This window comes from Nestor notabilis, unplaced genomic scaffold (genome assembly GCF_000696875.1).
Source record: "Nestor notabilis isolate BGI_N333 unplaced genomic scaffold, ASM69687v1 scaffold17259, whole genome shotgun sequence".
Lineage (NCBI taxonomy): Eukaryota > Metazoa > Chordata > Aves > Psittaciformes > Psittacidae > Nestor > Nestor notabilis.
In genome coordinates this window covers 30,279-47,906 of record NW_009942548.1, presented here as the reverse complement: position 1 = coordinate 47,906, position 17,628 = coordinate 30,279, and the positions used below count along the sequence as shown (strand labels likewise).

At 38.6% G+C, this 17,628-nt stretch overlaps 1 protein-coding gene across 1 annotated transcript; it reads left to right on the top strand.

The window, feature by feature from the left end:
- Positions 1-130: 130 nt before the first annotated feature.
- FBXO33 (F-box protein 33) lies at positions 131-17,622 on the top strand (the record flags this gene model as incomplete). The annotated part of the gene is made up of 4 exons (XM_010021460.1): positions 131-261; positions 6,422-6,532; positions 11,811-12,496; positions 15,307-17,622. Coding segments are annotated over 4 exons (1,200 nt in total), but the record flags the coding sequence as incomplete, so codon positions are not given.
- Between the last annotated feature and the right edge of the window lie 6 nt (positions 17,623-17,628).

The window sequence follows — 17,628 nt, the reverse complement described above, 5'->3', positions numbered from 1 at the left end:
AGCGGTGGGGGGAAGGCCCTCGGAGCCTCGCGCTGCCGGGCCGGGAAACCCTCCTGTTCGTGCGGCTGCGAGCTGAGCAGAAACGGAGGCACGCTGCTTCGCTCTGCCCAATTGTTGTCCTGTTCTGTAGCTTGATGGGGAATATAAACGCAGGCGTTTAGTTGGCAAGCGGCTAGTCAATATGCGAAACAGATGTAGCTGCAGTAATAAAAACTTCTTCGCCCTTCTGAAAGAAGGGGGAATGCAACTGCTGTGGAGCGAGTGAGAGCCGGGAGTTTGAATTTGTTGCTTAACAAGGCACCTTTATCACTTTAAAATACAAGCCTTACTACCGCCAGGGTTGAAACCTCTTATGCATGATTGAAAAATAATTAATGCCGTGAGAAATTAATAGGAAGGGGAAAAGGGCACCACCGGTGTTTTTCAGGACGGAGAAGGATGGAGTACTGCCCCAATGAAACACTTTCATCTTTCTAGCTATGAGGGGTTTTGCCATTGAAAAGCTGAGCTTTCATGCCAGCTCTCTTGTTGCCGGCTAAAGTGAGGATTGACTCTGTTTTAACGAGGAGGAGGTTTGGTTTTGTTTGAAAAAACACTTTAGATGTAGGACTTTCTTGACCAAACTGAATTTAAATGATAGAAATGTTTTCCTGTAGGTTGGACTTAAGATGTGTTTAGATCCTGCTTTTTCACAGACTTACTTTTGCAGGCTAATTTCCTGAAGTTGGAGTTCTTTAAAATGAAACTACTTGCATTCTGAATCTTTGCTGTGTGTGGGTGTGATCAAGATAAATATCTTTTTAAAAGGGTAATAATCAGAAATCTTAATATATGGCCTCCTGTCAGCACCCACGACAGGAAAACAAGGATATTAGTTAAGTCATGATGTGTTTGGAAAGCCATGCAGAGTTTAGGGTAGGAAATGGTTAATATTATTTCCCTTCTGTGTGTGTATAGCTTCACCTATCAAGGAAATAAAAGACAACAAACCCCAAAACTGCAAGTATTTCAGGGTATCTTTAGGATGAGTTAAACCTTTGAATGGCCTTTGGAAAACTGCCTATAACTGACTGAATCATGGTCTGATCACCACCCCTCTTTGGTTCTGGACAGGTTAAAGAGTAGTTTGAGGCCTTCCTTGCTTTATTTTGAATTGTAGCAAGAGGACTTTAAATATAATTTCTCGTTGGTTTGAGATGAATGCAAATGTGGTATGTGAAGTCACACTTTCAGTTCCTCTGCTCTGTTGTGCCCAGCAGGTACTTCCCTGTGGTGCAGCTGTGATGCTGAGAGTTACAAACCTTATTTCTGAAAACAGCTCATGGGTCCCAGTTCACCTTTGTCTTAATTTATTTCTTGCCCAGCGAATCCTCGGTGTGCAGATCATGATCATCTGTATTGTTAGGGCTTCTCTTGCCTTTAAAGAGCTTTTGCTGAACTGTTTGATCTTTGGGAAATCCAGCTAATGTCGTAAGTGGAAAAAATGTTGAAGTGATGTTGGTGGTGATTATCTGATCTGAGACAAATATCTTGGACTACATACACTTAGAATTTTAAAATAAATAGTATTTGCAGAGATGTTGCCTGGGGGGGGGTTCGTTGGAAAAACGAATGCTCTTTCTTCCCCCCCCCCGTCTCCTCTGTCTCACTAAAATAGGAGACTGTCAAAGTTAAATGCGTTGTGAGAATGCTTCTGGTATGTTTTTTCTTCTGAAGAAGATACTTGCTTTCTTAAGTTTTTTTTACAGATTCTCTGTGCCCAGTGTGGATCAGGACTGCAGTAAAATGCTATGTAGAAGTAGTTGTTTCTCCAGTACTTGTTTTCTGGTAGATTAGTATAATTTTGGTGGTAAGCCAGAGGTGAAAAGTTACCAGTTTTGATGGGAATTTGCATTACTGTGCTTTCGTGATGTCTGCAAATCATTTGCATGCTGCTCTTATGTTTTGAGATGAATAATGTATGACTCGGGAACAGGGGGTAGCTGGTTATTGCAACAGGCGCTCTTTTATGAACGTTTTAAAAGTTGGGGAGTGGGTTTGCATTAAACACTTGACCTTTTGTTCATATTTACCCTCTGAATAGGTTCATTTTCCCTGCCTCGAACAGACAAGGTTTTTAGTTTATTTTGATGTATTTATTTCTTGCAAGGTGACTACCGATAACCAATTGGTTTGCGTGTAGAACATTGTGTTTTAGCTCTTTAAGTAGAGCTTTGGGAAGAAGCATTAGCATATGCCACATTGCTGCTTGGTTCTGACTGTGACCACATGTCTAAACCGGAGGCATTGTGATCTGCCTGATGCTTAGCTTTGTCGAAGGAATGACCACAGTCCAGTTGCCTTATTTCTATGCTTCTGTTTATTCATCTGTAATGCAAGGATAATTAATAATTTCTTCCTGTGTTTGCCGTATGTTCCTGTACATGGGATAGCTATTCTAATTTCCAAAACGTTGGAAACAGCAGTGTTTTTAAATTCTGGAGTGGCTGAATCACTGTAAATGCATTCGTTTTGGAATTAAGTTTAAAACAGGATGGTTCTTTCATAACTCCTGTCACCTCTCATGATAGCTTTTTGGCAGAGAAGTTCAAAGAACTTCCATCATACTTCAGAACTGGGGAGGAAGAAATCTACTTTTGTGAAATGGTATGCTGTTTCTTAACCTTGTAATCTTGTTGTGGGCTTTTTAATCTATTATTAAACAACACAGTAACATGCACACCCCCTCCTTGCAGGAAAAAAAAAGTACTTGAGATGGCTATAGAATTCCTTGAGGATTTACAATACCACAGGACCTAAGAAAAATAATGACTAAAAGTAATGTAATTTCTAAATGCTCTCTTGGGTAGAGGAGAACAATGTGTATTTTTGCTAAGAAAAGCATTTTCTGTACAACATAAAATTGCTAATTTCTAAGCAAGTCTGCATATTAAGTCTCTAGAAAAATATTTCAGAGTGGCCTTTGCTAATTCTCATGGAATTAAGGAAATATCTGCTTGTCTGCAACTTGGTTTAAAAACAACTGAAAATACTCTGTTGAGTATTGCTGCTGGCAGCCAGTTATCATTCAAAAAGGTATGTTCTAGGCCTGTCATATTTCAGGTAAAGTTCAAGTGACAAGATACTTTATTTTGTGGGTGGCAGCATATTACTCCCAAAATATCGCTTTAATAGCGCTGGGACCGTGATAAGCTCTAAAAATCCATAATTTATTTAATTATAAACCCTACTTTGGTAACATTTAGCGACCTGTAACTTTACCGTGACCTGTAACTTTACCATGACCTGTTATGTTTATGACAGTAAATGAAGTGAAGTAACAAAGTGTATTATTGCTTAAACAGTTGATGTTCTTCCTATTAAAAAAAAAAAAAGGGGGGGGTGTGGGGCATAATGTTCTGTGGCAATTATTTGGAGGGACAAATTTTTTCGTAATAGATCCTAATAATCTGGCGCTGTCTCAAATTGATCTTTCAAAACTGAGTTCTAGAAAGCAAGTGGGAAGGTGACAAACTTGCTGTGAGTCATTCCAGTGCATACAGCACCTAATAAGCGCCTGCTGGTCATTCAGGAGAAAAATTCTATGTTCTTTTATATAACTCTGAAATCCCAAAGTATGGTCTCTCCTTTAGCTGCTTATGAAGAAAGATAAGAAGGTAGTAACCGTACACACACCCACCCCCACTTTCCTTTGCAGTGTGTTCATCTGTGTGACCTGCTTGATCTTTGCTGTGGAAACAAAAATGCAAGACTGTAGTAAAACTGTGGTATTTTGGTAAAGTATGGTATCCATCTCGGAGTGACCAAAAATTGGGGAATCGCTCAAAACAGTAGACTGCATCTGTATTTGAGGTTTTGTAATGACTCTCTTCTGTTGGTCTGAGCAGGCAGCTTAAACTGGCAAAAACTAGTATAATAATACAGTATGTGCCATACCACTTTATTCATGTTGAATGTAAGCAAGGCCATTTTGTTCTTTTTTGAAATTGATTGCTTAAAAAGACCAACCAAAACTGAAGATGAGGCCTAGGATGAAGCTTACTGCCTTTAGCATGCCTTTTGAGTTAGTGGAAAATAAATAGCTTAGAAATCCCCCCAAAACATGTGTTTTTTCCCCAACTTTGTGTATGGGTAGTACATAGGATTAAGATGCCATTATGACTTTTAGCAAAAAATGGCAATTAACTTCTAATAATTTTATTTAAATAGTAATCGCTTTACTAACTCTCTGAAATAAAAATGTGAGCTGACCGCCTTAGAGATTATATGACACTGCAAATAGTAACAAAAATCTAATATTGTGTTGAACTGTGACCAGGTTTGTTGATGGTAATAACTGCTGCGAATGGAAGAATAATTGGATGTTTTCATTGCTTAAGTTTCAAGGCAGAGAACTTCTCCATGTGTCTCTGTAGTGTGTGAAATGGCAGTCAAATAGATGTAGCAGAAATGTGGGATACTAGTAAAGTGTTTCGTGTGTCCTGTAGTTTGGCTCTGAAATGAGTACCTGCATATGCTAGCGTTCACTGGGGGTATGAATAGCACAAAATGAGACCTGTGTGTGATATAAATAATGCAGGTGATTCAAAATGTCTGAAGATAGCATTTTGTCTCAGCTTTCAGAAGTAAGTTACCAAGATCAGAAGATAAAAGCTTAATTACAGCATTGGCTGTGAACACTGCCTTTCACACCAGGTGGAGGTTTCTGCTGCTTTCCCTGTCATACCAGACTTTCTCTTACAACTTTTGAGGAAAGAAGAGGTGGTGGTGCCAGTGTCTTCAGATTTCCCTGCCAAGCCTATTCTTCAGTATGATCAGGCATCATCTTTGTCAGATTCAAAGAATATTGAGCATGTGGTCAGGGCTCAGATTATATTAACTTGTCATCAGTGCAGTAGTCCTGTATTTAAAAGACTAGACACTGAATGGTTAGAATTCCTGAAACAGTTTTAAAATCTAGGTATTTTGCTCCAGTATTTGCCTGACTCAGTAGGAAGCTTGTGGATCTTGGTATGAGGTTGTTCTTCACCTGTAGAAGAAAAGTAGCAAGTGCAATAGTGAGTAGATTTCAGGATACTAGTATCTGGTTATTGAATACAGAAACTTCAAATGAAGTAAATTATTATTTATGGTAGATCCCAGTTACAGACTGCATTTCATGTTTACTTAAAAAATGTGAAACGTGACTACTTGAGATTACTTTTTCCCCCCCCCTCCTCTTGGTAGAATATCAGTTCATACTGCAGAAGTAGTGAGATGGCACCAGAGCTTCCCTGTGCTTGAGCATTGTAATTGTGTTGCATTTTCCTCAAAGCTGATCTGAAGTATTAGCATATGATTTGTAAGCCAGCAGAAATAAAGATTTATGTAACTCGCTAATTGTCAGCTACAGGTTAATTGGCATCTGCTGTTTAAGATTAATTCAACTCATGTATCCATTTGTGATAAAACTGGAGTTTCTGCCATGTTAATTAATTGCAGACTAGTCTTTGCATGTAAGGAGTAAATCTACTTTACAGCATGTATTAAAAATGTTACCCAGAAGTTAGTTAAAAAAATAAAAATCTCAAAAGTAAGTGCCACACAGCTACTCCTAAACTGCAGTCATTTCCATATTTCTTGCTTGATAATTTTTAGGAATATAAAAGGTGCAAGGTAGAAATAAACTGTATTAAGGAAAGGAAAGCCAACTGTCTAGCACACTGAGTCATGTCCAGCATAAACATAGAGGCTGCTCTTTCACTTCTTTTTAGGCATCCCTTCTAGAAAACAAAATTATATGTCATGGTGGACCGCTACCCCTCTTCTGGTCACTGATGGCAAATGCTAGAACAGCTTCCGCTGTTTTGATGTAGCAGAAATTTAGACACAGTGTGGGGAACTTTTGCTTTTCCTATCTGAGGTTTGGGATCGCCTCGTCTGAGGCAGGTTTGGGCTCCCATTTGTAACCCAGCTGAAATACGTAAGTGCTCAGGCAGGATTGTTTGTGGTTGCATTCTATTTGGGCATTGGATGAAGTGTTATATATTAAAAGGAATAGATATTTGGTGTTTTCATCTGTGACACTTAACACCACATGTTCCAAGGACTAAAAAGTGCATGAAAGCACTGCTAAGAGTTTTATTTATGGTGCTGGCCTACTGAAAATACTCCTGTCGAGACTGAATACTGGCGTTTGCTTTTACAGCTGGATTCAACACTTTGTGTTGTCCTTTTCCTCTCTTTTCCTCTCAGTACTTCAGTCTCTCTTTTTTTTTTTCTTTTTCTTTTTTTTTTTTTTTTTAGTTCCATATGTGCCTGTATTCTGGGACAGGAGGATGTTTCCCAAAACAGACTGTATGTTCCATGTAATTATTCTTATTGCTGGTGTTTTATCCAGAATGATTCCTCACAGATTCCTTTTTATTTTGTTGTTTCACAGGAACCTCCAGAAGTTAAGTCTCTTTGGGGATATAAGTATTCTGCAGCAACATGGAAGTATATCAAATACATACCTCGGCAAGGTTGATCCTGACGGCAAGAAGATTAAGCAGTAAGTTATATTTTTAAATTATCAAATACATTGAAATAATAAAACCAGATAACATAGCACAGATTTTCATGCCTGAAATATGTGACTGAGAAAGCTTTTAAGTTTTTTTAATAGGATGGGAATTTAAATTCTTAAATTGAGTTGGTTTGTGTTCCTACTGTTAACATGAAATAGTCTATTTTTGTGGCTTTTTTTCTTTTCATGTTCTCAGCAGGGTGAGAATCCTTTCTTTTCTCTTTTCACTGTTTCTAGAAACAATGTGTTAATGGCACCAAAAGGGGAAGAGGGATGGGGTGTTGTTACCAGCACCTCTACTATTGCTGCACATGAAAAAAATTAGAAAAATAATCTGTTGTGTTTCACAATAACTGAGGACATGTAGCAAGGAAACTTGAAAGAGAACGTAAACACAAACAACTTATTTCAAGTTGAATCTCAAAACTAGGTTGTGTATTTGCAGAATTCCTGGAAGAACATAGCTCACAATGTGCTTGTTTAGTGCAGAGGTGTATTGTAGCTTGCCGTAATTACATATGGTACAGTCCTTGAATGCTTATCAATAGAATAACTAGTTCTTCTTTGGAAGAGGTTAAATACAGTGTAAAAAGCTACTGACTTTGGAATAAATTACCATAGAGGGAGTGATGCTAAGTTAACTATTTTAGCAATTCTGCTAAAACCTTCCATACAGATAAATTCTGAATACCGTAATTTTAATTTATGTCACTTTAAACATCTTTCTCACAGTAGTTTGGGAGTGAAATAATTACAGCCACTCTGGAGCTGTGCTGGTATTTTTTTGAGTAGTTCTAGAGCTAGTGTAGGTATATCATCAGGTCAATGTATGTATGTGAACACAACCATCAAAGTAAAGGTTTGGTCCTGGCTTAAGTTTGCAAAACAGTGCAAATACAGATGTGTGTCACATACTGTGTCATCCATTATGCTTAGGGCATACATAACATATGTACTGTAGTGCTGTGTGCTGGTAAAAGGCTGATTTGGTAAAAGCTCCTTTTTTTCATATCCTTTATTGTGAAAACATAAATATAAAATCAAATCTTTGCCAAGGGACTTGAAGAGAGCCATCTAAGCAGATGTTTACTCAGCTGAGTGCATGGTTAAACATTTCTTCAAACAAGTAACAAAAATAAGTATGCACATTTCAGAGCCATAAACCACTCAAAGCTCAGTATCTACTTTTAAGTTAGTCTTTTGGGTGAATACTGACCTTTGCGTATCTTGGAATGAGCAAATAAATGCTGCCTCTTTTTTGTTTGGTTGGTTTTGGTGGGTTTTTTTCCTGTTTTCTAGAATAAAACAATGTATTTGGGGCCTGCTGGTCCTTTTCTAAATTAAAGGAAAGCTGTGAGTGTTTTATTCAGTATGCTCAAGTTCATCCGCACTAGCAGCAGATTTGCTTCTGGAAGTAAGTCTTTACGGCTCTTTAGTCTTGTCTTTTGTACTTGGTGTTTGCATCAGTTAAGTTGTAAAGCATGGGTGCTGATAACTAACACTGGAAGATGTTGAGCAACCTTTGGAGACAGCATTACTGGTAGTTGAGGATTTTGGAACCCATATGGTGATAAATATTACTAGCTGTTTTAGTAACTTCCAATCAAAGCAGTCAGGGAAGAAAATGTGACATTTCCTGAAGTCCATAGCATTGGGCTGGGTGTAACAGATTGTGGGCAGAATCTCCGCTAGCACAGAAACATTAGAATGCTCCTCCAAGTTAAGACTAAGGATTGTTCTGAGGGAGAGGAGGCTTTAGATTGTGTCTCTAAAAATACACTTTTGCACTGACCAGCATGGGTTTGTAATGCTTTATCTGTTTCTGTATAGCATACACGGCCCTGGTTCCTTTCTAAAATTTTCTTTACAACTCAGTTCCTTGGTTTGGGGAGCTCAGCATCAGCATGTCTTGAGTTGAACAAAGAGTTTAAAATTTTGGCTTCTGGAAATCTGCTTCCCATGGTTTATCTGAGTGGTTCAGATGGTTTGGTTCCCAAAAGAACAAGTTTAGCCTCTGTTATTAAACAAAATATTTTGATTGACCTTTTTTAATTAAACAAATGGGCTCCATACTCATCTTAGCAGTACATTTGCTTTCTGTGCAGGGCCTTCAATGTGCTTCAGTACTGGTCAGGACTGTTCTTTGGGCATAAAAAGTGAATCAGCTTGTCTAGTCAGGCTTTGGTCTGTCCTGTGGCTGAAAGCACCATTTCAGGCATTAATTGTGAAACTAACTTATTTTGATTTTTTTTCATTTTTTATCTATTCTGCTCCGGTATGATCATTTGTAGGATTCAGGTTGATAGTGAACATTTCCACAATTGCTCCTTACAGGAAGGAAAGGGGACTGATGTATACTTGTTGAGGCATCACTAGGTTATGTTGCTTTCTTGCATGTGCTGAGCTCTGCTTACATTTTGTGTTGTACATACTAAACAATGCCTAAACTTTAGTTTTATAAATAAGCTTTAAGATAACTATGTAAGTTAGGATGAATATTGTACTGCATGCTAAGCAGCTGAAGTAAAAGTTATTACGATAATAAATCAGGTGCTAATTCCCAAATATTCACTTACGTCTAAATTTCTAGAACACAGTTCAGACTTTTTGCAAACTGCAGTTAGATGCAGTCTGCTCATGAAAAATAGGATGTACTCAAAAATGTGCAGGGGAGGAAAAACCCTTGAGAGGGTGTTTGAAAGACTTACTTGAAATACGTTAAAACTATTGGCCTGTGATTTATATGGGTGCTTCCTGTCTGGCCTTACACAAATCAGGTACTAAAAACAATCAAGAAGTGGTTACTCTGAAGTATTCTCTATGGACATGTTTGATCTCTTTTTATTAAATTGGCAAAGAACTGGGGGAAGTTTTCTTAGAACCTACAGGTTGGTAGACTTGTCACCACAAATCTAAATACTTGTATAAATACTTTGCTGCTTGCACTATTAAGTTGATGTGTAGATAGCATTAAATCAGTATCTCTCTTTTAAGAAGTTATTTAATGCAATTCCCATGGGGAATAAAACCTACCCTACAGCTGCAGAGTTCTGTATTGCATTTCTTTTTGCTAAATTGTGTGAGTACTAGAACTGTACTCTTCTAACTCAGATGTTTAAGTCATATGAGAAACACAATTTAAAGAGATTTTTGTAGTGCAGTGAGGTGTGTGGATGGTAGTATTCTGTATTCTGCTAAGCATCTCAAGATTGATTTGTCATCTCTTCAATTTTTCTGTGGAATATTACAAGCATTATTAAGATTGACTACTTAAGCTATTACAAAATAAACTACCATTGCTGCAACCATTACAGCACCATTTGCTAGGTGTGTATGGTGAGGTGGGGAGGGAAGAGTCATAGTTCACTAGAAGAAATGAGAGAGGTTTCTGTGGTAGAACCTTTTTCTTTGGGGGTTGGGGGGATTGTCAGAGAATCTGCCCTCAATTTAAGCATTGTCAGGAATAATTGTGAAACAGACATTGCCAGGATCAAACTGGGCTCATCTGAACTGTAGAAGAATTTAGGAATAAAATAGCAAAACTACCCTATCTGTGACTCTTGACCCATTGTTTAAAACTGTGTTTAGTTTGTGTTGTGGTTGCCAGTCCTCAGTTAAAAAAAAAATAATCAAAAAATCAGGGAATATCCAGAAGAACTGAAGTCTTTAAACCTTGTGACTGTACTAGGCAAAACCTCGGGAACTATTCTGAGGTGTGTAATAGATAAATACAGTAAACACACCAACTTTTCCACTTATAAAGAGAAGTCAGACCTTGCAAACCCAGTATGTTTTTAGGACAAGGAAGAAAGCACATGCAAGCAAGAGAGAGGATGAATAAGGATTTGCAGAGGGAGAGGGTGAGTAAAGATTGATCTTTAAACTTACAACAGAAGGATTATGGGGCATCACAGGTGGTAGGTGACAGGTTCAGAGTGAGCAAGAAGGGGGGGAATCACGCTGCAGAATTCTCTATTATTGGATGTTAAGAGTTGCTAAATGTGTACTTGAATAAATTTGTAGAAGTGGGGGTCTCTGAGGGTTACTGAATACAAAGAGCCACCTCTGGCCTGTGGGTCTGAGTTACAAGTGTTTGCAAACTAGGGAGATAATCTGAGAAATACCCCTATGTGCTTTCCTTGTTCTGTTGCACTTCTTAAGTTGTCAGTGTTTCTTTGCTGTCATTCAGGATACTGGGCTAAATAAGCCTTTAATTTTGCCTGGACGTTATCTTGATTAAAGATACATGGATGAGAATAACAACTTTGGAACCGTGTTTTGCTTAGATGCATAGAGTATGCAGATATTTCTAGCTATAAACAAAAAAGCATTCTGTGCAAAACCCTACCTGACTGAGGCACAGAGATTTCTGCTGGTTTCATGCTGGAAATGTTTACATCTTATTTCTTGACGTTTTGTGGAACTGTCATAACCTGGCTCAGCTGCTTTCCTTAAACGCTGATCTTTTCCTCTGGCTGACCAGGGTTTGAGATCAAATGCTCATCTGCATACATGTCCTAAAACATATGCTCAAAGAACACTTGTCATTTGAATTTGTCTGAGACTGAAATTGTACGAGGTCCAAGTTGTGTTGCTAAAACTTAAAACCTGTTGACACTTGAAAATCCAGTTAGCTGTAATTTGGAATTGTTTAAAGAATCATCTTACATGTTTGTTCTTTACGCTTTAATGAGCAAAGTCGAGCAGGTAGCTTCAGTCATTCTGATTTATGCTCAAAGTAAAGTTTCTGCAACCTTTCATTGAAAATTACTTTTTTTTCCATACTGAATTTGCAGTTCTGGAGAGGTTAGCAAATGCAAAAAGCTGCTTTTAAAAACAAGAGCTATGTTTTAAAAGCATTACAGGTTTTCTTATTTGCATAAGAATTATTTACATATTTGAAATATTTTCATATTTGCATAACCTTAAAATGTATGTGGGAGGGTGTTAAATACGTGCTGGAAAATACATGAAATGAAGGTTCATAGTGTGCCACTGTTTTTGAAAGAGAAGATACTTTATTTTTCACAAGCTGGCTTACAATTTTAAATCTTTCTGCTGTGCAGTGAGGGTTAAATTGCTGTGGGAGGTCTGCAAAGTCAGGTTCTAACACTTGTAGTTCACAAGAACCATAATAATAGCACCTTCTTACAGAATAAGACCATAAATGAAAGAAGAATCTGGAATAAAAAATAGAATGGTATGCAATTGGTAAGACTAAACCATGTTTAACAAGATCATTGTCTGTTTTGTTTACTTGCAGAATCCAACAGCTATTTGAAGAGATATTAGGCAATAGCAGGCAATTGAAATGGCTGTCTTGTGGGTTTATGCTGCAAATAGTAACTCCCACATCGTTGTCCTCCTTATCAAACCCTATAGCCAACACCATGGAACATCTGAGCTTATTGGACAACCACATCCCTGGTAATACCACTCTAATCACTGCGGTTGAATTGGAGCGCTTTGTGAATCTGCGTTCGCTCGCTTTGGATTTCTGTGATTTTACAGCTGAAATGGCAAGAGTCCTGGCTGATAGCAACCATGTGCCTTTGCATCGACTGTCTCTCCTGGTCCACAGTGTTTCCATAATGCACAAGTCATTGGACAGTATGCCGGAAGATGAGAATTGGAAGGCGCTGACTCGTAACAGCACTAATCTTCGGGTCTATATAATGGCTTTTGATGTCAAAAGTGATGATATGTTAAGGATTCTTAAGCCCAGTATCCCCTTAGAGAGGATTCACTTTGACAGCTACATCACTTGTGTTTCAGGGGCTGTTGTTGACCTCATATCCAGGCAGTATGACAAGTTCCTCACTCACTTCATACTAATGAATGATGTGATAGATATGTCTGGCTTCCCAGATCTCAGTGACAACCGGAATGAAGATCCACTTGTCTTACTAGCCTGGAGGTGCACAAGACTGTCTCTCCTGGCTGTTCATGGTAGGTAATACACTCTGCGGGCATGCTATATGACTTTGAAATACTTGCAACACTTCAGCCTTTTTAATCACAATGTGTTTTAGTGGTGTGGTGTTCAAAAGTCTGCTGCACAGTTGCTGTATGTTCTGTTGTATCTTGTACTTGTATTTTTGTGTATGAAAATTTGATGGTGTTTATTGTGTATGAGTTCTAAAAGTACTTAATAGCTTACTAACATCTGTTGAGAAGTCGCATAGGATTTTATAAGACTTCTCACAGAAGTGGGGATCACTAAGAACCGAGCATTCCAGGGGGCTTATCCTGAAAGTGGTCTGCATTATGCAAGTTCCACCAGGTGGCTGGTTATGTGACCGTGAACACTGAAAACATTTGCTGTTTTATTGTGAGCTCATATGCTGGCAAGATGAGATGATTGTGCTTCCTGTTTGTAAATAACATGGGGAAGTGCCCTAAGGCTGAGGGGAGGAAGTCTGTTACCAGTTTGGTAAGACTTTGCCAGAAGATGAAAGCTGAAAAATGCAATGCAGAGGAGGGTGAGTTGGTTTCTCCAGGAATACCAGAATTATATTTATCCCACGTATTTATTTGCCATATAGTTGCAAATAATAAAAAAGTGTGCATTTATATTCAGTTCTCTCATCAGTACAGTACTTGATAGATGTTACAGTTGTTTAGCCAATTTGAAGGCACCTGAAACTGAAATAATTCAGAAGAGTTCTTTTTGTTTGTGCTGGAATCAGCTTACCAAGACCAATCATGGCGATGCATGAAGGAGTTAAATAATGACTCTGTATTGTGTTGCATAAGAATAAGCTGTCCTTGGACTGCTTGGGGGAGTAAAGCTCCAGTCGTTCAGCGCGAACAGGGAGAGACCTTCAGCAGTGAAGGCTGTATGTTCACATTTCCTTGGTTGAAGTCAGAAGGTTGTGCTGCTTGTACTAGGAAAAGTTTTTTCCACTGTCTTCTACTGAAAAATTATAAGGAAGGGGGGAGTCGGTTCAGCTGTCTCTCCTTTACAGTTTCCAGGTCTGACCAATTTCTGGATACTGGCATGTGACTGTACCACTCTAAATGTGCATTTTACGGGTTTCTTTTAACATTTGGATACAAGTGTGAGGACCTTAAAAAAAAAAAAAAAATATTTTTTTTAAAAGCATTACCCTAAATTATCCTCCTCCTACAGAGAAGTCCTCTAATGCATTATCTAAACTTAAAAATATGGTGAAATACCTGAAATAAGCTAGCACAAGTATCTTTTAATACCAGTGCATCTCTATTCAGCAGAAGGAATTAGTCTGTGCAGGGTATTGGGAAAGTAAATGCCTTCTACAGTTCTGTGTAGCAAATGGGCGTTCCTACATCTTCATTGGAGAGATGCTGTGTATACCTGGGGGAGAGAATGGCCAAGTATCAACCATGCTCTGGTGTTGGGACCCAGATTCTTTCCCCATCTTTTCTCCCCTCCTTGCAGAAGCTAGCTAAGCTGCTTATAAATGCCTCCTGATAGTTTTAAAGCTGTGACTATAACTCCTCTGGTACTGTAGCATAAGCATCTTTCTTCAAGAATAGCAACTGTGAAAAGAACATGACTAGGAAGAAAGATCTAGAATGCTGTGATGTTTCAGTGCAGCTTATGTCTTAGCTCAAGCTTGTGTTTCCTGAGGCTTACCATAAAATGGTTGCTGGCTCCATAATTCACTTTATATGTAAGTGCTCAGGTTTCTCCTGTCTGCTGAAGAGGTTATTTTTCAGTTTCCAGTACTACTCACGGTGGTGATGGTTTGTTTTTGGATTGTTTGCGGACTCTTTTTCCCCCCTCCTCTCCTTTACTATTAGCTCTGAAGAAGGCTTTTATTTACATACAGTTTTAATTTCCCAGCAGCTTAATTTTCCCAGTTCAAATACTGTACAGACTGCAGCTTTACTTGGAATTTAAGAGGGTATCTCACCAAGAGAATGATGATGAAGGCAGAAACGAGCCTTTCCTTTTGCAGTGGAAGGGCTGACTTGGCAGAGCTCCCAAAAAAAGGGAAGTTCCCAGGTTATTTGTGGTTTGCATCTGAATGAGGAGGAGCCCAACATTTGCCTTAGCCAGGGTACAGAAAGCTAACAGGTAGCAGGCAGTAGGTGTTTTTAAAGAGGGATGCCAATATATACTAATGGGAAGAGGGAGAAGCTTTGTAATTATTTTAAATCTCAGATGGAATAACAACATATATGTAGAGCTTTTTATCTGTTTGTTTTGGTTTTAATATTTACATATATATATACTGCTGTGCCCTATTTCCTGGAGAGGGTTCTGGTTTGTGTGTATTGTTGGGGGTTTTTGGTTTGTTTTTTTTTTTTCCTCTCTGTTAAATCTACCTCTAATGTAACAAAACCACTTTTTTCTAGCACAAACACAGTTTTAGGACAATCCTTTTATACATTCACTTGAAATAACTGATGACATCTTTTAAAGTCTCCTTATTTCTACTACAAAGCAGATCACAGAAGGTTTGAAATTGTAGCTGTAACTTGTAGTAAGGAAGTCCACTTTTCTACAAATGGTGAAGAAATTAGATCTGGAAAAGCTTGGTCGAACTACTTGAAATATATTTGTCAACTCTTTATTCAGAATATGAAATGGGGCTTTACTACTTGCAACCAAAAAAAATCCCCATGCTGTAGGGGGATTCTGCCAGATGGAAGATGACAAATAGGGGTCATTGAGATGGTTTCCTACTAAGTACTTCTGTAAAAAAAAAAAAAAAGTGCCACGTGGCAAAATGACAGAGCAACTTACTTTTTCTTCTTCGTCTTCCCCCTAGGTTACACAGTTTGGGCTCATAATCTTATAGCAATTGCTCGTCTTCGTGGCTCTGACCTGAAAGTTCTGGAAGTCACAGAAGAAAGCATTGATTTTGACCAAGGAGAACTGGCTGATCAGGATGTGGATCCAGTACACAATCTCATTGAGCAAGTATCTCTCGGATTGGGTCGACCTTGGCACGCCGTCATGGACATAGAGCTGCTCAGTGTCTTCACTGAGCCAACTTGTCACTTCTACAGAGAGATGCAAAGCTTCAGTGAAGGCATTTAGCTCCTTACCTACAATTCCTGTGGTTACATATGCAAGTAGGGTCCTATTATGGTTTTTTTTTTCAGTAGTGTGAATTAACCCCTTTTGTGCTGTGTTTAATCAGTATTAGCTATATAGAATTATATATGTGTATTCTACTTCTTGATCAAAGAACGTAGTCGGGTATTGGTTTAGAAGCTGAAAGTGGCAGTGTTTAGGGTTTTCACGGTTAATGGACTTGTCTACCAAACCTTACAGAGGCACAGCCAAAGGCTGTCCGAGGTTGCCGGCTAACTTTACTTCTACTGAGTAACTGCATTTGTAATGATTTTTACTCTTATATCGGAGTTCTGAGCTCAGGAGCCAACCCCTTTTGATACCCCTATCCATAGCCCAGTGGATTTCTGTGCTGTCATTGTGTGCTTAATCTGGTAGCATGCTACTTAATAGGCTTAAAGGAAGAGAAGTCTAACCAGGGCTGTTCATCGTAAGACTCTCACCTTGCTTTATTTCACGTGCAGATTCTGAAGTATGACTTAACTCCTATTCTCAGCTTTTCCTAGCTGGTAAGCGGTGGGGCGAAACACTAGCTGTTCAAGTACCTGCGCTTCCAGATCCACTCCATGAGCCGTATGTAGTCTTTCGGATTCTTTGCAAACTCCTCCTTGTTTATTCTCGTGTTCTGCCATCCTCCTTAAAAGTTAGCTTTGGGCCAAAGTTTGAAAGAAAAAAAGCAAGAATGTGCACTCCGATAAGGTAAAAACATAACAGTGAAGACTTCAGTACAAAGGTATACACCTGCAAACAAACATTAGTCGTGAAATCCCTAGCAACCGAGTCACTGGATTTTCTCTGTCAGCGCCTGTGTCAGCTGCCAAAGAATAGATTAAAAACGAAGAAGTGCCCACATGCTGGCAGGGGCAGGCCAACTTTTGGCCAGCCAGATACTGCTAGATTGTAATATATAAGGTCGAATTTCGACCTGTGGTACACAGCTGTGCTGTGGCTCAGTCAGCAACCTCAGAACTCTTAACAAACATGCACCTGTTTCACTGTGAATAGTGAATGTAAAGGAAGGAAAGGAAGCAAATACAAAGCTTGTTCTATCACAGGTATGAGCTGCTATGATGCATGAAGAACATTCCATGAAGTATGTTTTAAAATCTTGTTATATCTGAGAGGCTTTAAAAGCCGATTTAACTGTTTCAGGGCAACCGCGGTACAGACGTGGTCTCTGTGAGACTTCCACCTGACCCCAGTTTTAAGTGGTACGAATGTTGTGCATTTAATGTTTAAAGGACAGTCTGCAATAATAAAGTAAGTGGCCAACGTGGGTGCCCAGCAGTGCTGAGACCTGGCTGCTATATTGTAAGCTTTGGAAAACACAATTTATGCAACAGATGTCCAGATATGATTCTATTTATGGAAAAAGTTTATATGTGTTTTACAAATGGTTTTACCATCTTATATTAAAATGACCTTTTGACAGGTGTGCGCTGTTTTGTCTCCAGTGAGCACATACCATGCGGATTTTATATGTACATCAGTAGAGTGAATCCACTGGCACAGTGTGTGTATATGCCAGATGTGGTGAGATTTTATCTTATAAATGTGATCAGACAAAAAAAACTCCTGACAGAAAATGTAAGGAAACCAGCTGAATGTTTGAACTGATGACTGATGTTGTATGGTTTATGTTAAATGTATATTCTTTTAATCAACGAATAAAGCATTAAAAATTGATCACTGTATAAAATACTTTATTGTATCAGCATGAAGATTAATAGGATTAAAATGCACCATCGTTGATAAGCTGTGTGTAACTGGTAGCTCCCGTTGTGTTTAGGTCAACAAAAGAGTCTAAAATAAGTCGTACAGTATTTTTTTTAATTTCATTTTTTTTTAAATTTGGCTCAGTTTTGCCAACGTTTTTGACAGGGGTGGAGAAAGGGGAAGGATGCTTTGCTAAAGATCAGGCTATTGGACCAGTTAGCACAAACAGTATATCATGATATGACTTACTAGACTGATACAGTAAACTGTGGATTATAGACTTATAGAAGACTATTTT